General features: G+C 48.6%; 1 protein-coding gene across 3 annotated transcripts in view; it reads right to left on the minus strand.

The window, feature by feature from the left end:
- BMP6 (bone morphogenetic protein 6) overlaps positions 1-8004 on the minus strand; it is a 156242-nt gene extending 148238 nt beyond the window's left edge. For 2 of the 3 annotated variants that reach the window (XM_086370888.1, XM_086370887.1), the window contains exon 1: positions 6534-8004. In XM_086370888.1, the coding sequence (XP_086227014.1) occupies positions 6534-7149 (616 nt within the window). In that variant the 5' untranslated portion in view covers positions 7150-8004. The remainder of the gene's footprint in view (positions 1-6533) is intronic. The other variant, XM_086370889.1, reaches the window with a different exon arrangement.
- Between the last annotated feature and the right edge of the window lie 14054 nt (positions 8005-22058).

Raw genomic sequence — 22058 nt, forward strand, 5'->3', positions numbered from 1 at the left:
GGTAATAGCATGTTAGGGAGAAGAATCCAAAAAAGATACATGATACATATATATATGGATAACGGAATCATTTTGCTCTACAACTGAAACTAACACATCTCTGTAAATCAACTATAATGAAAAAATTTTTAATAAATAACACAAAAATTAAAACTAAAAACCATTAAAAAACAGATATTACTGCAGTTTCAAGAATTTCTGGCATGCACTAAGACTGTAGAGGCTGATATATCCCCGGTTCTTTAACTAGCTTTCATGAAAACAAGACTGGCTTTCCTTCGCCTTAACACAAGTGTCACCACTATCCTAAATAGCTGGTAGGACTAGGGGCATTTTCTGGTCCCAAGTTTCCAGAGGACAAAAGGTGGAAGAGAGGGGAGCCAGAAGGTAAGAATATTATGAGAAAACGTGCTTACATAAAAGCAACTCGGCTGTCACGACGAAAACAGAAGTGAAGACAGCAGTACACACCAGCTCTTTGTGGGGAAAACAGAGGGGAGGAGAAGATGCCAGCCGCACCCCACACCAGCCCCTGGGTGACACCACGCGGCCAGGACAGCTATGTCATCTGCCTGGGACAGGCTGGGTAGAGTGATGGTCAGCATGGGGGGGGAGGGGGAGGAAGGTTAATGTGTAACAGCTGTGTATACGCATGGGCCTCTCAAGGGCTCAGATCGTAGCAAGTGTCTACACTGATTTCTACTCCTTTTACTCATACTTACGGAAGCTTGGACTACTCTGGAACACGATGATCTGATTAAAATATCGCCCACTTGTCTTCCCACTGCTGGAGGCATCAAAGGCGATGTCACAAATTTAGACAAGAGGAAAGACTGAAAAACTAGAATAAGGCTCAAATGGAAAAATTAAAAGTGCAATGTCTTCATATTAAGAAAAACAGAGCCTCCCATGGAATAATCCATTGTTAAACACAGGATGGTAAACAGGAGAGGGAAAAGTACCCAAAGCTGACTGGACCCAAGAAACGGTACTCGCCTCACTTTCCTAACTCAGCTTCATAAACAGACGGGAGAGAGGCAAAGACCAGAGCGACTGGTCATCTGAGACTCTCTGATATCCAGTATTCACCCCCTCACTCCCATATCTAAGCAAACGTGTGAAACTCAACATTCAAAGTAGCCAAACTCTGAAGGTACAGGGCTGAAGCAATTACACGCTGAAGAAAGTGCTGAACTGTGGGGATTTTTTCACTGACACAGATGTTTATATCACTAGGGATCCTTCCTCTATGCGAATCAGAGTTAAGTTCTCAACAGAGGAACTAAGAATGACTCAACACATCTAAAAAGGATTTATACCCATTCTTAGAAGGACATTCAGAGGAAGCACCATCTGAGAGCTAAACAATGGTATCTGCTTGCCCTTTGATCCAAGTTTAAGAACATTTTGTACAACTTGGTTGAAATACCACTGAATTTCACATTTAGTATTTGAAATCTCTTTAGAGGACCATCCACTGCTTTTCTGAGCCACACTCCTGCAATCAAGTTCTTCAAACTATTTTTGCTGTGAATAGCTTGCAGGCATGGATTTATTTTCTCCTAACAAAAATCTTCCTAAACACAGGCAGCTTAAATGAAAAATAGGCCCACTGATCATATAAGAAAAAGACACTACAGTGTATCTGGTTACAAATCCAAGGAAAGAGTACTCCATTTTTCTTCTAATTTATGTTTCCCAAGAGTAATTTTGTTCAGAAGATTGCCAGTATTTTTAGTACAATAAGTTTCTTGTTACTGGTAGGAACACATGCTGATTCCTTTTTCTGACCATAATTTGAGTGGGTTTTTTTTTTTTTTTTTTTTTCATTTTATCCTAGCATCTGCGGGCTTCCCTGGTGGCTCAGCTGGTCAAGAATCTGCCTTCTATTCGGGAGACCTGGGTTCAATCCCTGGGTTGGAAGATCCCCTAGAGAAGGGAAAGGCTACCCACTCCAGTATTCTGGCCTGGAGAACTCCATGGACTGTATGGTCCATGGGGTCGCAAAAAGTTGGACACCACTGAGTGACTTTCACTAGCATCTGTAGATCAATACCTCATTAATTTAAAATAAAGTCTGACATGCAGAGATTTAACTAAAACTTTGCACTACTCTCAAACGTAATGCCTATTATGAATTAATATACACACAGGTAACTAATAGAAAGGTGTTTAATAAAGCCTGAAAATATACATCAGATATCATGAATCTCAGACGCTGAGATTACCTGTCTTCACTTACCTCAAATGTTTTACTTAATAAAAATCATGTAGGTTCTTGTTGTTCACCTGAAACCATCACAACATTGTTAATCAGCTATACCCCAATACAAAAAGTTAAAAAAAAAATCAAGTAGGGATTTTCCTGCTGGTCCAGTGGTTAAGAATCCACCTGTCAACGCAGGGAACACGGGTTCGATCCCTCATCTGCGAGGATCCCGCATGCCTCAGGGCCACTAAGCCCGCTCGCCTGTGCTCTGCAACAAGCAACAGCGACCACTGCAATCAGAGGCCCCTGCACCAAAGAGACGCCCCCACTCACCGAAACTAGGCAAAGCCCATGTGAGGCAATGAAGACCCAGCTCAGACCAGATAAATACGTTAAAGTTCATAAAAATCAGTATGCCACTTGTAAATGAGCTAAATAAAATCAGATATCCCCTAAGCAGATTCGTGAAATACGAATTTTACATGAATATGCCTACTTTCACTCCCTCTTGATTAAGCACCTTCAGTATGCTCAGCATTGTGTTAGGAACTTCGGTTACAACAGTGGATAAGCCTGGCTGCTTTCTGAGGCTGACATCCTAGAGTGGTGACAAACAAAATGAGTAAGCAAATTTTAAAAGAAAAAAAAACAGCACTCCCTGTGATAAGTGAAACCAAGGAAATCAACAGGGTACGGTGACCGTAAACAAGTGAGGGAAGGTGGGGGCCGCAGCAGTTCCTACCAAGTGGTTAGAGGAGGTTTCTTCTCAAAGGTGAGCTTTAAGCTAAGACCCGAGACAGTTCAGGATACTTCTCCAAGGTCACCACATTGGCAGGCTTGCTTCTCAGGCTGCCAAGACATTTTCAGCGCTAGGAAACAAGTAGGAAAAGGCACCCATGGCCAGGGTTGAATGCAGGTTAACGAGCACTCAGCTTGCCTGGCGGGCACTCTGCACACCAGCCGGTTAGAACGAAAGAAGTTATACATCAACAGACTGCTTACCCAGAGAGTGTAAAGCCATGAACACAGCAGCCAGATGACCAGCCTTGGGGACACGCAAAAGAAATGTATCCTGTTGATTCATGCTTCCTGATGATGGTCTCTGACTGACAAGGCTCCAGGCCTTTTCAATGTATTTCATGAGTAAGTTACTCCTCTGTCCCAAGAGGATGTTTACAACGATGTAACACATTCCCTTAGACCTACAGTTTTTAATTTGTAACTTTCAGTTTGTAACTTACCTAACTCAGTAGGAATATAAGAACACTTTAAAATCCATCCTGCTACCTTCTGTAGGGTTCTTTTAGTCATGTAATACAGTAACTTAACACGCCGTTGACAGGGAGGAAGAAATCTGTGGATTGTCTCAACACCCTTAGGGAATCCACATTGCGAAGCAATTACTGAGCTTCCCAGGTGGCGCTAGTGGTAAAGAACACACCTGCCAACTCAGGAATCATAAGAGCCACAGGTTCCGTCCCTGGGTCAGGAAGATCCCCTGAAGGAGGGCACGGCAACCCACTCCAATATTCTTGCCTGGAGAATCCCCATGGACAGAGGAACCCAGTGGGCTACAGCCCATAGGGTCGCAAAGAGTTGGACACGACTGAAGCGACTTAGCACAGCACAAGCAATTACTTCTTTCAAATGTACTGTCCTAATGGTCAAAGCTATGATAATCAGATTTCATCACATTTTTAGCCTCTCATAATAAAATCCTCCTTTCCTACTGCTAAATGGATTAATATTAAATAGCATTGCTTGAGTGGCAGGTGGCATGGCTTCTGACTTGGATTCAACTTACCTGGAAAGGTTTTCTCCTCTACCCATGTGGAGTCCAGAACCGGATCTACAGATAGCTATAACTTGCAATCACAAAGTCTAAGAAGGGCTTGGGGCAGAATTCCCTACCTAGGAGTCTCTTTTGTTTTGTAACAGCTGGTCCCTGGCCTGAAATGACACTATTATTGAGTTCTTTTAGAATTTTTCAGTGCTATTTTTTGAATCTTTAAAAATCTTTCTGAAAAATCCCTAGGGAGATACTATGTTAAACGGTTGCTTTCGCAGGATTAGAGTTGACAAACAGCTTCAAGCTTCAGAAGCCACGTGTACCTGTAGACCTGGAAAGCTCAGAAAAGCAAGGAGAGAGAACTTGGAGGTCACTAAACAGTGAATGTCAAACTTTACAAACTTGCCTCAGGCCAACGTACAATTTCAAATACCAGTGGTTCTCAGACATTGGAATCACCCAAGGATCTTTAAAAAACGCTGATATCCAGCTTTCAGCCACGCATTGATTTAACTGATGGGGGTACCACCTGGACATCTAGGCCTAAAAGCCCTCCAGGTGACTCATGCACAGCAATGTTTGGGAGCCACTGACATAAAGAAGCATTGCTGTTAACTGCTTTCTGGAGTGATCTGATTGCCTTCAGATACCAGGTGGTATCTCCCATGCCAGGGCTTCTGGACCGTAGCCACTAAGATTCTGACTTAACTACTCTGGGGAGCAGCCCAGCATCACGTGTGCCAGGTTGAGAACCACGACCTTAAGCCTAAGAACTGTTTTCTGGAAAGTGTGATACAACTGTCTCTGAAGAAGTCACAAGTGCTATTCTTCCCACTTTGTTCAAGTCGGGGATTACCCCCAAAAGGCAATGAAACATTTCTCCAAGGGAAGAAATTTAGGGGATTAGAGGGGGGGTAATGAGGACGAGGGCAGGGGATGGAATTTACTAAGACAGAAGCAGCAGGGATGTTAGAATAAGGAACAGCGCTGGTGCCTCCCCGGTGCCCCAGCTTGACTGACTGGCTTGAGAATTTCCTTAGAATACTTCTTGGAGGTGGCTCCACCTTGGCTTTGATCCCAATAAATTGTGAAAACTCCTGTCCAATCAGAACCCGTGGCGCTGCAAGGAGCCAGACAGGCAGGCCTGGAGCCTCCAGTCCCTGTGAGATTCTGCGTCAGGAGTTTCCCAGGAGGATGCCTGCACCCCTCGGACGTCTGCGGTCTTGCTCCATACCCTCGGAACCCCGCCCCTCCGCCCCAGTCCTTTCTTCCCCCAAAGCTCAGCGGAGTTGATTCTCTCCTTGACAGACTTATAAAGGACTCGCTTAAGGGTTTTGACATGGGGATTGTCCTTAAAAGACGGACGTCTCCGACGTGGCTTGGAGACGCGGGTGCTGCTCTGGCAATGCCTGCAAACCCACTTCGGGGCCTGGGCAGAGCCGCGCGTCTCGCCCCGGAAGGGAAGTCCGCGGAGACCCACCCCACCGCGCGGCTGCGCCCGCTCCGGTCGTGGCTCCTGCGCCCCACTTCTCCCTGGCTAGAGCGCGGCCCCTACATCGCTGCGTCTACGCTGAGTCAGTTTATGAATGAAGAGGAGCATAGATCGGAGGCACAGATTCTGGGAAAAGTCCTCCTCACGAACGTTCTCATTTACAGATGCGAAGACGCGAGGGGGAAAAGCTCTGACTCGGTCCGGGTTTGCCACAGAACATTTGCGGCTGAGCCCGATTTAGCCGCCCTTGAATTTCCATTCTGTTGCCTGGCAACCGGTTCAGACCAGCTCCCGGCCCAACCCCAGCCCCCAACCCGCACCCTTTCTCTGCCCGTGCAGCTTGGGCCGAGCTGATCAGGAGTTCAGCCTTTGGGGGCTCGGGCCAAAGACATGTGAGCGAGGGTACTAGGGGAGCGACCCCAAGCCCGCGCGAGCCCAGCCTGGCCGGGGCTGGCGAGCCTCCCGCGGTCCTTTCGGGACTTCCTTGTGCATCCCTCTCCCCCCAGATCGGTGGACACTACTTAACCACAATCGTCAACTTTCCTTAAGTTCTCAGCTGCTCCGGGATTCTCTGAGATCCCGATGGGAGAACAGGCACTCTCAGAGTTGAGGACGCCGAACAAAACAGGAGGGGGAAAGTGTTGAAGCGCCTTCTCCGTCCCAGCTGGCCCCACTCGGGCCGGACTTTTTTGTCACAGTCGAGTTAACGGGGCCCGAGCCGGGCACCAATTGGGAAAAGCGCGGACTGTGCTCGGGCGGCTCGCGGAGACGCGCCAGCCAGCGCCGCATTCGCGGCCCAGTGCCCCAGACGCCCCTGCGCCGCGGCGAGCAGCCCGGGGCTGGGAACTCACGTGCCGCCCCCTCTCCCGCCCCCGGGCCGCGCAGGTGGTGCGAGGGCAGCTGGCGGGTCCGCGCTTCCCCGCCGGGGCCCCCAGCGCCAGGGGCTCCTCCACCCTCTCACGCCCCGCGCCCAGGAGACTGGAAAGGGGAGGATGTTCTGGTCTTTACGCTACCCACCCACTCACCCCGCCCCCGATACTTACCCAGGTTCACAAAGCTCATGACCATATCGGCGTCGTTGAGGAAGGCGCTGTCCTGCGCGCTCGTCAGTGGGGACGCGCCGCCGCCAGGCCCGGTGGCCAGGAGGCTCCCGCTGCCGAGGGGGTGCGCGGCGCCCGGCGATGGGGACCGGGGCTGGGACGCGTCGGCCCCTCCGCGCTGCCCGGGCTGCCGCCTCTCCTCGTCCGAAGCCCCGTCCTCCTCGTCGTCGGCGGACAGGGCGTTGTACAGGTCCAGCATGAAGAGGGGCGCAGACTTCAGCCGTCCGGGCGGGGGCTCCCCGCGAGCTGGCTGCTGCTGCTGCTGCGGGAATACCGGGGGCTGCGGGAGGCCGTGCAGGGGCCGCGGCCGGTGCGGGAGCCCCAGCACCGACAGGATCTCTTTCTGCATCTCCCGCTTCTCGTGCGTCTTGAGCCGCCGGTACAGGAAGCCCGAGGAGGAGGTCTGCGGCGGGGGTGGCCGCTCCGCGTGGCCCGGGCTCCCGCCGTCCCCCAGCAACGCCCCCCCGGCTGCGGCGGCGGCGGGCAGGGGCGGGGGCCCGCAGAAGCTGCACAACAGCCCCCACCACCAGCACAGCCACTGCGCCGTCCGCCCCAGCATCCCCGCCGGGCCGGGCGGGCCCCGCGGGCCCCGCGAGGCGTGGAGCGGCGGAGCGAGGCCGGAGCGCGGCCGCGGTGGCCCTTGGCGTGAACAGCTCCCCCCGCCACCTCTCGGCGGGCTCGCTTCCCCTTCCCGGCCTCAGTCCTTATCTCTCATGGTTCTCTGGGGCGCCCCCAGTTGCCCGGACTGGAAGGGAGGCGGAGGGGGCGCGATCCCCTCCGCAGAACCACTGGAGGGGCAAGGGGAAACCCCGCACTCCCGCGGAGGTCTCCGGAGGCGCAAGGTCCAGGCCAGGTGCGTCCGAGTCCGGGCCGCGCTGCGGCGGGCGTCCTCGCCCCTGGGCGAGTCAGGGGGCAGTTACTTTAGGGTTCAGCTGCCGGCGCACAGCCCTCCCGGGGCGGCTCACCAGCGTCGGGGGATGCCCGGCATCGCCCCCGCGCACGCCTGCGCCTTGCTCGCGCGGCCGCCGTGAAGTGCCCCCGCCGGAGGGCCCCGGCCGTGGCGACAAGGCGTCCCAAGGTGCCAACCCTCTCGGCAAGGCTTGAACTTCCTTCTCTCTCACAAACTCCGCGCCCCTCGGTCTCCGGATCGCTCTCGAGATCTTGGCGCGCTGCTCCCCTGCCCGAGCGCAGGCGGTGAGGATCCTGCTCTCCGTTCCGTGCTGACTCGGCTGCCCCCACCCCGGCCTAACCCCGGTTCGCAGAAGGGATGGGAGGGACGCGGGCCGGGGCGCGGAGCGGCGGCGGCGGTGGCGCCGGAGTTCGCAGGCTACCGCCTCTCGGAGCCGCGCTGCCCGCAGCGGCCAACGTGGGCTTTCTGGTGCGCCTCTCGCCCAGGTACCGCACTCCAGCCCCCGGGACGCCCCGCCCCCCTGGAGATGGACAGGCCGGCCGCCAATGGGGAGGCGCGCCTCGTCGGTATTTAAATGGACCCGCCCCCTTCTTGCACCCTCCCTCTCCCGGGAGGCGGCGCCTCCGCCGAGTGTAGGTTTCAAGTATAGAGAATTCTCGCAGGCGTCCCAGGAGCAGCGACTCAGAAAGGCAACCAGATCATCGGTAGGGAGAACGATCTGATCAGAGCCCAATGGAAACCTTGCTCTTTTACGATTCCATAAAAGGCCTAAACTGATGTTTTTAACTAAATAAAAGTAAAGTCAGCTGTTAAATCAGTGTCACCTGACTCAGCTGAGGAAGAATAGAAAAATGATGCTTTTCCCATTCCTTCCTTATTTTCTCTAATTGATGTAATGTAGTCATTTAACAGTCACGTGGCTTCTCCAAGACAGCTGCTGGGACTTGGGGCACAGCTGCGGAGAAGCTGCTCCCAAAAGCCACAAAGAGGGTCACGTATAAGCCAAACCCTTCGTCCAGAGGGCTTGGGCCGAAATATTTTTATTTATTTCTTTATTTGGGCTTCGGCTTTGCTTCTTAGGGGCTTCCCTAGTGGCTCGGTGACGAATCTGCCTGCAGTGCCGGAGACCCAGTTTGGACCCCTGGGTTGAGAAGATCCCCTGGAGCAGGGGATGGCAACCCACTCCAGTACTCTTGCTTGGAGAATCCCATGAACCGAGGAGCCTAGCAGGCCACAGTCCATGGGACCAAAAGACTAGGAAACAAATTAGCGACTTAGTACTGGCACTTCACTTCTTAAGCTAGCCCCCAAAAGAAAGCCGGTGTATTCAGATCCTATAATAGAAAAACGCACCCCCACCGCCATCTTCTTGGAAAGGTTTCAGTGCTTCTCCAGTTTGTCTGTTAAGGTTGCACCTTAATGTATTGAAATGCACTCTAGTTCACATGAAGCAAGATCAGTAAAACTTGAGGTAGTACAGGTAATTTCAATAACTGTAGGGGCTTGGCGTGTTCCCATTATAGACAGGGCCCTGAAACTCTGGTTGCTGGGAACATTAGACAAGATCAAGCACATAAAACACGTTATAATTTTATGGCAGGCTCACTTCTCAGTTAAAGACACTGCCCCTCCATCCAAACACCACCCCCACCATCTGCCATCCAGGAAGCAAATTCATTTGCTCTTCCCATCCAAAAATGCCAGTTATTGCTGCATCTTAGAAGGAAGTTCTTGTAAAACATTTTAATCTTTTATCTACCTGGTTGAAAACATGTGCCTTAGAAATCAATACTGACCTGGCTGCCTTGGTTCACAGAGTCCAAGGCATTTGGGAGCCAGACCAACCAAATACATAGAGCCTTATAGGATCTGTGATCTTAAGGGACCATGAGGTTTCTGCTGATTCAAGCCTTATAAGCATTTTTACTTTGTTTCATAGAATCTGTTTTGAATGGGTAAATGTTTTTACCTCCCATCACCCCACCACTCACTGGATTGCTCTTATCTGTTGTCCTGTTTCAGCCCAGACACACTAGTCTTTAGGACAGACTTTGGTTTTACAAATGTCCTATAGCCATTGCTCTCAGGCAAGACAACATCAGCCACACTGACAGCCAATCTCTAACCATCTGCAGGTGTTGTTTTCACCTGAAAAGAGGAACACATCACTCCCTTGGTCTGGGATTCCAGGCCCCTTAGAATTCAAGAGCCTCCATCTCCCTCTTTCTTCTGCTGGGACCTGTCAGCAGCGTGAAGTCGTTGCAGTGCAAAATATTGCAGCCCCCAAGAGCTCTGATCAGAAGATCCGAAGTCTAAGCAAGTATATGTGGGCTTCCTCCTTTCTCGAACCCAGTCACGCCTTCTTAAGACTTCTAGTGAGACACGAGAAGAGTGAAGCAGCTCCAGCCTGTCAGGGCAGTGGGGAAAGCCCTGGAAAACCAAAGAACCCTGAGCATAGGGCACTTTGGGAGGCCTGTGCCCTTCAACACACAAAAGCAGACCATGACCCGTCTATTGTACACGCACCTTTTACATGAGCCAGAGGAGAACTCACGCAAGCTCACCACTGTCTCCTTTTCTCAGATACTTGGTAAGAGATAGGTGGATCTGTGTGACCTGGGTCTAAAACAGCCCTTAGTGATTTGTAATCAACATCTGTGCAGCAACCCTGACTCAGTTCTGCCATGGGCTCCACCAAGAAGTACTCTCAGGTCCTGTTGTGAGATGCTAGAAAAAAGGGGGTGCCTCCCAATGACAAACACAAGAGCACACGACTCTCTTAAGAGCCAGAGGGGAAACATATGACGTGAGATATGACAATGGTCATAAAGACGGTAACATTTGACCAAGGACCACAGGAGAGGATGCACTCTCCTCACATCTCCACCGCCCCCTACACGTGCATATGTGTGTCAGAAAACACTCAAACATGGCCTTGGATCCGTTAGGGGAAAGAAGTATGAAGAGATATGATTCTGAAATTTTCATACAGTCAAAATTGGGACCACTGCTTCTTCAAGCCAATCTCAACTCCAGGTGGATAAGGGACGCCAAACCACCACCTCACTCCCTCCCTGCTAATCTGACCCCTGTCCATCACCCACTCCAACCCTCCTCCAGAAGTCCCAGGACTAGCGGCTGGGCAAAGTCCTGATGTGATTCAGGAGGGATGGAGGAAGGGCCAGGAACGGGTCTGCCTCTCAGGGTCGGCTGGGCTGTGTGATGGAGGGAAATCAGAGGGAGCTTCGCCCCCTGCAGGACACCAGAGTATCACCGCCCCTCTGCTCTGTGGGCCTGGCCCGGCTTCATCAAGTTCTCTGCAATTCTCCAGAACATCTGGGTGGAAAGACAAGGAATTCGGTCAAGAAGCCGGATGTGGAAGCCAATCCATATCAAACATCTGGCGGCTTGGCTGACATTTCATGCAGATGGCCTTCCGTTTTCTGGAGGAGGTTGCCAGTCCCAGCCCTGCCCACAAAATAGGGGACTGAGGAACCCCTGCCGAAAAGCCAAGGATTGCCCTGTGCCTTTGGTGACACGGGGGTAGGATGGGAATCCTGTACCCAGGGGTCTGTCAGGGCACAGGGTAGGTCACAGGACAGAGTGTTTATGAGACCAGTTACCCATGTTCCTTTCATGTTATGAGGATTTCCAGTTTACATTTATGACACACGTGACCAAATAATTTCTATTTTAAAAAGATGCTGCTATTAATTTGGTACATCAAATATTCTATACTCTATGCTTTCCTTTGAATTATTAGCAATAAACTGCAGTTGCAGTCTTTGATTTGTGTACTAAATCATACTGGGCCCCTCTCAACTGACTTTCTTTTGCAAGATGTAAGTAGCTGCTTTTAGAATTAATCTAACATAGAAGCATTGTAAGCTACGCTGCTCTTGTGTTTAAAAGCCTGAGGTCTGGTCGCCTGGAATCCTTGGGCAGCTCCACTTAAAATACTACATTTTTATCTTCTACCTCCCTGTAAGGATTTGAGTATTTCTTAACTTGAATTTCTCAATATAATAATTTGCTCAGACTTTCAAAATGTCAATTTGGAGTTGCGTGAAAAGGAAATATGGTAAGTAAATGTTTGCAGAGTATGAGAAATGAGAATTTGAGAGTTAAATAAACATTGCTTCTGAAAGCTACACCTGTAAGGCAGCCTTCAAAATACAGGTCTCATCCAGAGGTCTGTGGCAACACTCGCATTCACTCACACTTTCCTTTTACTGTCAACTATTCAAAAATGCTGGGCATTCACACTTCAAAATATCATGCGAGCCATCATATTTTCCTACTCATGAAGGACATCTGGTGGCAAAGTGAAAAACTAATACATAAATCTGTTTCCAGAGAAATTTTCCACACTGTAACCCAAGCAGCAAACCTGTTACTTGTGTGTGTGTGCCTCAGACTTTTCTCACCAGCTCACATCTTTATCATCCAAGGATTTAGACGGGTTATGTTATATCAAGCCACAGAATCTTTAGAAACATCCATAAGATTCATTTTTGAAATGTTCATTGGTTAACTGACATGGGCAGACTAAACTTTAATTATTTTTATTTTAACTGAGTTAAACAATGCTTAACACAGTCCCATGACTAGCTCTACTATCCCTGGAGTCTGGTTCCAAGAAATCACCGAACATTAAGTCCCACTGGGCGGTGCCTGAGGTCTCTGAGCTCCACCCGTCTGTGGTTCCCTCTGGATGTGTCCCTTGGGTGTCAACCAGGAGGTCCCGTGAAAATATGACATGATTTTACTCCCAATCCTTTTCACTGGTAGAGCTGTAAGCAGTGATGTGGGGGCGGGGGGCAGGGAAAACCACACTGTACTGGGTAAAATCAGGTTAAAATGAAAACCAAGGCCATCTTTGAAAGAGGACGAGGAAGTCTGAGATGTGTACCAGTGGGAAAGCACATGTTGACACTAACTGGGACTGTTGTTTAGTTGCTCCGTTGTGATCGACTGTTTGCAACCCCATGGACCGTAGCCCACCAGGCCCTTCTGTCCATGGGATTTCCCAGGCAAGAATACTGGAGTGGGTTGCCGTTTCCTTCTCCAGGGGATCTTCCCATCCCAGGGATCAAACCCACATCTCCTGCATTGGTAGGCAGATTCTTTACCACTGAGCCACACAGGAAACTTGATACTAATTACCCAGCCTGTATTCATTCATTCATTCATCTGACAAATATTTGAATGACATATATTGAACAGCCACATGTGCCAGGCTCTGTTCAAGGTTTGGGGACACCAAAGAGTCAGATTTTAGAAGGAGAAGATTGACAATAAACAGAATAACTAAGAAAATATATTCAGGTAGGCAGGCTATTGTCTCTGTGATTTCTTTTTTTCGCTCTCAGTATTCCACCTGTGAGTATGTTTCTGTACACTGCAGAGGGGACTTTGCAGACAGAATTAAGTTTGCTAAGCGGAAAGTAGGAAGAGTATCCTGTAGTAACCAGGTGAACCCAATGTAATCACAGGGGTCCTAAAAAGCAGAAGAGAGGGCTTCTTCCCTGGTGGTCCAGTGGTTAAGAATCCACCTTGCAATGCAGGGGACACCAGTTTGATCCCTGGTCCGGGAAGATTCCACAGAGCAACGAAGCCTGTGCGCCCCAATGACTGAAGCCCACACACTGCAGCTACTGAAGCCCAAGCACCTAGAACCCGTGCTCCACACAAGCGGAGCCACTGCAATGAGGAGCCCGCACGACGCAGGGAAGAGCAGACCCCTCTTGCCACAACTAGAGACAGGCCTGAGTGCAGCAATGGAGGCCCAGCGCAGACTAAATAAATACTAAAATAGATACATAAATCTTTATTTATACAAAGAGCAGAAGAGGGAGGAAGATGAAATAGAGCAGCCTGCAAGGGACTGGCACCGCCTTGCTGGCTTCGAAGGTGAAAGAGCCAAGACCCATGGGCGCAGGCGCCTCTAGAAACGAGGGCAGGTCTCAGGCGACAGCAAGAACAAGAATCTAATTCTGGTTTCTGTCAGCAACCTGAACGATCCTGGGCGCGGTTCTCACCCAGAGACTCCAGGAGGGAGCCCTGGGTAGCTGGGTCCTTGATGTCAGCCTTGGGGTTGGGCGGGGGGGTACCCCAGAGCAGAGGAACCAAGCCCACCAACGGCCCACCTACACAACTGTGAAGGTAATAAGTTTGTACGGCTTTAAGCCACTGATGCTGTGGAATTTTCTCTCACGACAACAGGAAACTAGAAAGTATGTAGTACAGTGACAAGGGCCATGGGAAAAAACAGACAAGGGAGAGGGCGTGGGGAGCGGGGACGGCAAGGAAAGGCTTCATCGAGAAGGGAACCCTTGAGTCTGGACCCAGCAGAGGAAAAGAGAATCAGCCTCGAGGCTATCTGGGTGAAGAGATTTCGGGGCAGTGGGGAAACGGGACGTGCAAAGGCCCTGAGGCAGGGGCATGCCTGTTGTGTCTGAGCAAGAACACGGAGGCCAACAAGGCCAGCCCAGAGGAGAGAGGGGATGACAGTGTAAAACTGCGTCAGGTCCTCAGGGCTCAGTGGAGGGGCAGACATAGGGAACAGACTTACGGACACAGTGGGGGAAGGACAGGGTGGGACGAACGGAGAGGGTAGCGTTGACACATGTACATTACCAGGTATAAAAGAGACCGCCAGTGGGAATTTGCTGTACGATGCAGCGTGCTCATGCCCAGTGCTCTGTGGCAATCTGGGTGGGGGGATGGGGCAGGGGGTGGGAGGAAGGTTCAGGAGGGAGGGGACACATTTACTCCTGTGGCTGATTCATATGGACAGATGGCAGAGACCAACACAACCAGGTAAAGCGATTATCTTCCAATTAAAAATACATACAATTTCGTAAAACTCCAAAAACAAATGCATCAGAACCCCAAGGAGGTGCTATTTATAATGGCAATGGGCCTGATCACTTTCATCCATCTCTTTTCTCTCTTTTTCAGATGGGGTGAACTCTGCTGTATGTCCTGCAGCTCAAAGACTATCATCTCCACTCTACCAGAGCCCATCTGGTAAGTTTTTTTATTTCGGTAATTGTATTCTTTCCATTTGGTTCTTTTTTTTTTTTTTTTTATAACGTCTGTTTCTTTGCTGAGATTTTCTGCTTTTTCATTTATTTCCAGGGAATTTGTAATTGACTGTGGAAGCATTTTTCAGGACAGCTGCTTTTACAGCCTTGATGATTTGGGTGAGATGAGGTCATCTGACATCTGAGTGATCCTTGAGGTGGTGCTGGTCAGTAAGTTGGGGCTTTCTTGATTCTTGGCCTGGCAGGTGGTTTGGGGGATTTTGAACAGGTTTTCTGTGGGGCTTTGTTTGTTTTGGTGTATTTTTGTTTTGCATCCTGGGCACTCTATTCTGTCTTCAGTCTCTGTGCGTGTGCACTAAGTCACTTCAGTCATTCCCTGGACTGTGGCCTACGGACTGTAGTTCGCCAGGCTCCTCTGTCCATGGGATTCTCCAATCAAGACTACTGGAGTGGGTAGTCTTGCCCTGCCCTCCTCCAGGAGATCTTTTCAATCCAGGGATCAAACCGGCATCTCTTATGTCTCCTGCATGGGCAGGTGGGTTCTTTACCACTAGCGCCACCTGGGAAGCCCACAAGGCTCTGGGTCCTATTTACGTCTTTTATCAGGCAGTTGCCCTGCCTAGGTCTAGCGGGCAGGGACTGGCCTCCTTTTGTAGGCATGGCTGGTTCCAATGGCAACTTAGTTTTCAGAGGCTTTGTGCTATCATCATCATCTGCATGGTTTCTCCAGTGCTGTGGAGTGCCCTCATCCGTGTTAGCGCTGCCTGAAGGGCCAGTCTTCCCCATATAGACCCCTGGGTGTCTCTCTGCGGGGCGAGAGTCCTTTGGAGACAAGGAATCTCTCTTAGAGTCAACTTTTAGATACCCATATACTAATGATCCGGAGAAGGCAATGGCAACCCATTCCAGTACTCTTGCCTGGAAAATCCCATGGACGGAGGAGCCTGGTGGGCTGCAGTCCATGGGGGCGCTAAGAGTAGGACACGACTGAGTGACTTCACTTTCACTTTTCACTTTCCTGCATTGGAGAAGGAAATGGCAACCCACTCCAGTGTTCTTGCCTGGAGAATCCCAGGGACGGGGGAGCCTGGTGAACTGCTGTCTATGGGGGCTCACAGAGTCAGACACGACTTAAGCGACTTAGCAGCAGCAGCAGCATACTAGTGATCTGCAGTCAAATGTTGGTTCCAGGACGGTTCCCACCAACGATCGCATGAGTCATTTTTATTGTTGTCATTGTGATATGGAGTCGGTGATTTAATTGATTTTAACAAATTCCATATAGTCACAAACACAAATAAAGGTAGCTTAATTAAAACACAGTTAAGGACAAAATAGGAAGGACTTCCCTGTGGTCCAGCGGTTAAGAATCTACCTGCCAATACACGGGACACAGGTTGGATCCCTGATCCCAGAAGATTCCGCATGCCATGGGGCAACTAAGCCTGTGATCCACACCTACTGGGCCTGTGCATCTAGAGCCTGTGTTCCTCAACAAGAGAGGCCACTGCAATGAGAAACCCAAGCGCCGTAACCAGAGAGTAGCCCCCACTCGCCACAACTAGAGAAAGCCCACGTGCAGCAACAAAGACCCAGTCCAGTTCAGTTCAGTTGCTCAGTCATGTCCGAATCTTTGCGACCCCATGGACTGCAGCACACCAGGCCTCCATGTCCATCACCAACTCCTGGAGCAGCCAACAAATAAAGAAAGAAATATTTTCTTTAAAAAAAAAAGGAAAATCAAAAATTACTAGATTGGAACCAAGTCATCAGGCAGGTATCTAAAATCATAACAGAAATTAAGCACTGTATTTAGCTCAGAGATGCCTCGGGGGCAAGACAAAAATGGAAATGGTGGGTTATATTGTTCTCAGAGTCGAGTAGAAAAATGCAATGGTATCTGGAGAAAATTTTCTTGCACTGAATCCTCGGAGGGCTTTTTAATGTAGTTCCTTCTAGAAATCACTCCTCTGCCTGTTGATGACTGTATGCTCATTTCTCCTTTGATGGAATAAGCCAAATCTGCTCCAGTAAGATTTGTACTTTATATTCCAAAAGCAAGCAGGCACTGCTGTTTGGGATTCCATGTGGGGTTTTGTATGGTGTCTGAAACGCACCAGGGAGTTACTGCTGCTGCTGCTGCTGCTGCTGCTCAGTCGCTTCAGTCGTGTCCGACTCTGTGCGACCCCATAGACGGCCTCCCACCAGGCTCCCCCGTCCCTGGGATTCTCCAGGCAAGAACACTGGAGTGGGTTGCCATTTCCTTCTCCGTTGCATGAAACTGAGAAGTGCAAGTGAAGTCACCCAGTCGAGCCCGACTCTTGGCGCTCCCATGGACTGCAGCCTACCAGGCTCCTCCATCCATGGGATTTTCCAGGCAAGAGTGCTGGAGTGGGGTGCCATTGCCTTCTCCGCTAGCAGTGTGCAAAGAAATCGTGTCTACGTTTGAGTACAATTTCTACACGTATTTTTCCACGACAAGAATGCAGGAAAGGGCAGAAATTTCAAACACACCTGAAGTACTTTTACCCAGTATGTTTCTTGTTAAAGAATCACTGAAGTGCATGATTTCTATACACCCTGACCGCTCTGTGTTTACAAAGCCAACAGCCCACGCAGGCCCCTGGCTACCTAAGCTCACGTGACGAGATTGGGGAACAAGAGGTCGATGAAAGATCTTGCTGAACAAAAAATTTTCACCAAATCTCATGCAGAGGCTAGTGAATTTACCCTGTAAGCAACTGAACTAGGGTGGTAGACAGAGCAAGTCACAAATCAATGAATTTTCAGTCGCCCTCCGGATACGCAGCCTGGTTAGTGCGGGCAACAATCACCACATCTCACTGTTACCTGGTCTGAAATCAAGACTGTAAGCTTTTTTTTATCCCAGCCCTTAGCACAGTGCCGGGCACATAGTAAGGTGCTAAGTCAACATTTATTCAGTGATAGAATTTTATTGGTTAACAGCTTGGGTGGGAAAAGAGAATGCCTGAGACATTCTCCCATCACACGCTTTCTCTACCATGAGAAGATCTCAAAACATAAGAAATTATGTGCATTCATAATAGTTAAACTAAACTGTAGCCAACGATAATAAATATTACACTATTCACTAAATATAAGCAAAATGTCAGAGCTTTAAGACAACATGATTCTCTTCCCACACAGACATTAGCATGGGATCACCAAAGCTAATTTTAGCAATCACCTCTACTCCTTAAATGTGTATAAATCACACTCATAAAAATGAGACTTTCATACAGAAATAAAACTAAAATTTGCCAATACACCTCAGAGTAAAAATGTTATTTAAGGATTAGTAAAACATTTATTTTCCTAGCATGTGAATAGGACACTTGTTCTCCTAATTTTCCTTCACGTCCCTCACCAGAACTGAAGCTTCTGACATCTGGAACAGATTCTTTCAGATGCACACATACACCTGTTTCAAATTCAGACGCCCCAAAATCAATGCAAAAAGAGACCTTCCAGACAACACCAGTGGGTCAGGCCTCCTGTCAACCATGCACTTGGCTAAGGAAAGAAAGCCGTCTCTCCCCGCCATGAGACGGGAGCGGAAGGGGAGATTTTGTAAATGCTGCTGTACTCTGCTGGATCCCTCAGTTGTGTCTGACTTTTTGCAACTCCATGGACTATAGCTCACCAGGCCCCTCTGTCCATGGAATTCTCCAGCAAGAATACTGGAGTGGGTTGCCAGGTCCTCCTCCAGGGGATCTTCCCAACCCAGGGATCGAACCCAGGTCTCCCGCATTGCAGGCGGATTCTTTACCTTCTGAGCCACCAGGGAAGCCCATTCAATTAATGAAATGACCGCATTATCACTTACAGGCTCATGGAAGCATGGGGTTCACAGTAAGCCTTTTACCGTAATTACCTTAGTTCTAGGTCCTTTTCTCTTTTTATCAGAGAAACTCAAGACACATTCTTTTCAAGACTGCTGCGTTCTAGTTATGCAAGAATCAGTGCTAGAGGGCGCTTTCCTGGTGGTCCAGTGGTTAAGACCTTGAGCTCCCAATACAGGGGGCCAGGGTTCAATCCCTGGTCAGGGAACTAAGATCCCATATATTGCAGCAAAGCATGCATGCTGCAACAAAGACCAAGAGCAGCCAAAATAATTAAATAAAATTATATACATATATATAAATATATAAAAATCAGTGCTAGAAACCCACTGTACAACCTAATGCCTCTGGTTAACCATACCCTCTGTGTTTTTGTATGTGTGTGTGTGTGTGTGTGTGTGTGTGTGTGTTGTGCTTAGTCGTGTCTGACTCTGCAACACTATAAACTGTCACCTTCCAGGCCCCTCTGTCCATGGGGATTACCCAGACAAGAATACTGGAGTGGGTTACCATTGCCTACTCCAGGGAATCTTCCCGACCCAGGGATCAAACCCAGGTGCCCCAGGTCTCCTGCATTGGCAGGCAGATTCTTTGCCTCTGAGCCATCTGGGATTTCCGTAACCATACCCTCAGTTCAGTTCAGTCGCTCATTCGTGTCCGACTCCTTGCAACCCCATGAATCGCAGCACGCCATGCCTCCCTGTCCATCACTAACTCCCAGAGTTCACTCAGACTCATGTCCATTGAGTCAGTGATGCCATCCAGCCATCTCATCCTCTGTCATCCCCTTCTCCTCCTGCCCCCAATCCCTCCCAGCATCACAGTCTTTTCCAATGAGTCAATTCTTCGCATGAGGTGGCCAAAGTACTGGAGTTTCAGCTTCAGCATCATTCCTTCCAAAGAAATCCCAGGGCTGATCTCCTTCAGAATGGACTGGTTGGATCTCCTTGCAGTCCAAGGAACTCTCAAGAGTCTTCTCCAACACCACAGTTCAAAAGCATCAATTCTTCAGTGCTCAGCCTTCTTCACAGTCCAACTCTCACATCCATACATGACCACTGGAAAAACCATAGCCTTGACTAGACAGACCTTTGTTGACAATGTAATGTCTCTGCTTTTGAATATGCTATCTAGGATGGTCATAACTTTCCTTCCAAGGAGTAAGTGTCTTTTAATTTCATGGCTGCAGTCACCATCTGCAGTGATTTTGGAGCCCCCCAAAATAAAGTCTGACACTGTCCCCATCTATTTCCCATGAAGTGATGGGACCGGATGCCATGATCTTAGTTTTCTGAATGTTGAGCTTTAAGCCCACTTTTTCACTCTCCTCTTTCACTTTCCTCAAGAGGCTTTTTAGTTCCTCTTCACTTTCTGCCATAAGGGTGGTGTCATCTGCATATCTGAGGTTATTGATATTTCTCCCCGCAATCTTGATTCCAGCTTGTGTTTCTTCCAGTCCAGCGTTTCTCATGATGTACTCTGCATAGAAGTTAAATAAGCAGGGTGACAATATACAGCCTTGACGTACTCCTTTTCCTATTTGGAACCAGTCTGGTGTTCCATGTCCAGTTCCAACTGTTGCTTCCTGACCTGCATACAGATTTCTCAAGAGGCAGGTCAGGTGGTCTGGTATTCCCATCTCTTTCAGAATTGTCCACAGTTTATTGTGATTCACACAGTCAAAGGCTTTGGCATAGTCAATAAAGCAGAAATAGATGTTTTTCTGGAACTTTCTTGCTTTTTCCATGATCCAGCGGATGTTGGCAATTTGATCTCTGGTTCCTCTGCCTTTTCTAAAACCAGCTTGAACATCAGGAAGTTCACAGTTCATGTATTGCTGAAGCCTGGCTTGGAGAATTTTGAGCATTACTTTACTAGCATGTGAGATGAGTACAATTGTGCGATAGTTTGAGCATTCTTTGGCATTGCCTTTCTTTGGGATCGGAATGAAAACTGACCTTTTCCAATCCTGTGGCCACTGCTGAGTTTTCCAAATTTGCTGCAAATTTGGAAATCCCCATGGACAAGGGGCCTGGAAGGTGACAGTTTATAGTGTTACAGAGTCAGACACGACTAAGCACAACACACACACACATACAAACACACAGAGGGTATGGTTAACCAGAGGCATTAGGTTGTACAGTGGGTTTCTCGCACTGATTTTTATATATTTATATATATATATATATAATTTTACTTTTATTTAATTACTTTGGCTGCTCTCGGTCTTTGTTGCAGCAAACCATACCCTATCATGCACTTAAAGTTTTACTGAGGATAGATCTCATGGTCTGTGTTCTTACCCAGAAAAGGAAAGGAAGAATGTATGGAAACTTTTGGAGGTGGTGGAAACGTCTTTGACCTTGACTGTGGTGAAGTTTCCATTGGTGTCTGCACGTGTCCAAACTCATCGAACTGCTTATACTGAATAGGTGCAGCTCTGTGTAGGCCAGCTATACTTCAAAAAAGCTGGTTTTTTCAAAAGTGATCTGAATGATATGTTGAGACATATCAGACAGGATCGTGAGGAATTCAGACCATCAAAGGATAAAGGATAAACCACCCCAAAGGGTTTGAACCAAGGAAAACTGACTCTGATACTGTATTTTAAGCTATTTAATAGGCTGCTTTGCAGAGCATAAAAATAGGAAGGCCCAGAGGGGAATATTGAGATAAGCCAGGTAAGCTGCACCCAAATTTGTGGCCTATGGAAACTGTGAGATAATAAATGTTTGTTGTTTTCAGCTGCTAAATGTTGAGGCGATCTGTAGCAACAGAAAACTAAAATGGATAAGAATGTGAGGAACAGAAATCTTGATCAAAAGAAAGCTAGAGAACTATGGTTAGGATTGACAGTGTTAAGTAACCAACTTCCTGAGACATCTCAACTCAACGGGGTCAAAATGTAAACCATCTTACATTTGTCCAGCCTTATGCCTTCCACTGTTCTCTGTCCAGTCCCCATTGGCCCTTCCTTAACACAGCTGCGCAGATTTCGTCACTTGCCACTCACTTTCAGTTGAGAAGCTCACACAGTTTAGCACTTCAGCGTCTTTACTAAAAAATGTCAAGCTAAGATTTTGAAGGAGCATCCCACACCCATTATTGGATCCACAGTCTGCATAACCAGTGGTCAAAACCTTACAATAATGTTTCACCAATCTTATGGTTACCGAAAGGGGAAGAAGGGAGGGATAAATATTAGGAGGCTGGAATTAACATATACACGCTACTGTGCATAAAAATGGGCTTCCCCATTGGCTCAGCGGTAAAGACTGTTTGCAGTGCAGGAGACGTGGGTTCAATCCCTGGAACGAAGATCCCCTGGAGGAGGACATGGCTACCCACTCCAGTATTCTTGCCTGAAAAATTCCATGGTCAGAGGAGCCTGGCAAGCTACAGTCCATGGGGTCAGAAGAGAGTCTGGCACAACTTAGGAACTAAACAACAATTTATAAAATAGATAACCAACAAAGATCTATAGCAAAGGGAATCAGTTAGATATACATCTGTAATGAATGAAGTGAACTGAAGTGAAAGTCGCTCAGTTGTGTCTGACTCTTGGTGACCCCGTGGACTATACAGTCCATGGAATTCTCCAGGCCAGAATACTGGAGTGGGTAGCCTTTCCCTTCTCCAGGGGATC

This window comes from Bos grunniens, chromosome 23, assembly GCF_055505025.1.
Source record: "Bos grunniens cultivar Pamir isolate PY7600 chromosome 23, Bosgru_T2T1.0, whole genome shotgun sequence".
In the NCBI taxonomy this organism is placed as follows: domain Eukaryota; kingdom Metazoa; phylum Chordata; class Mammalia; order Artiodactyla; family Bovidae; genus Bos; species Bos grunniens.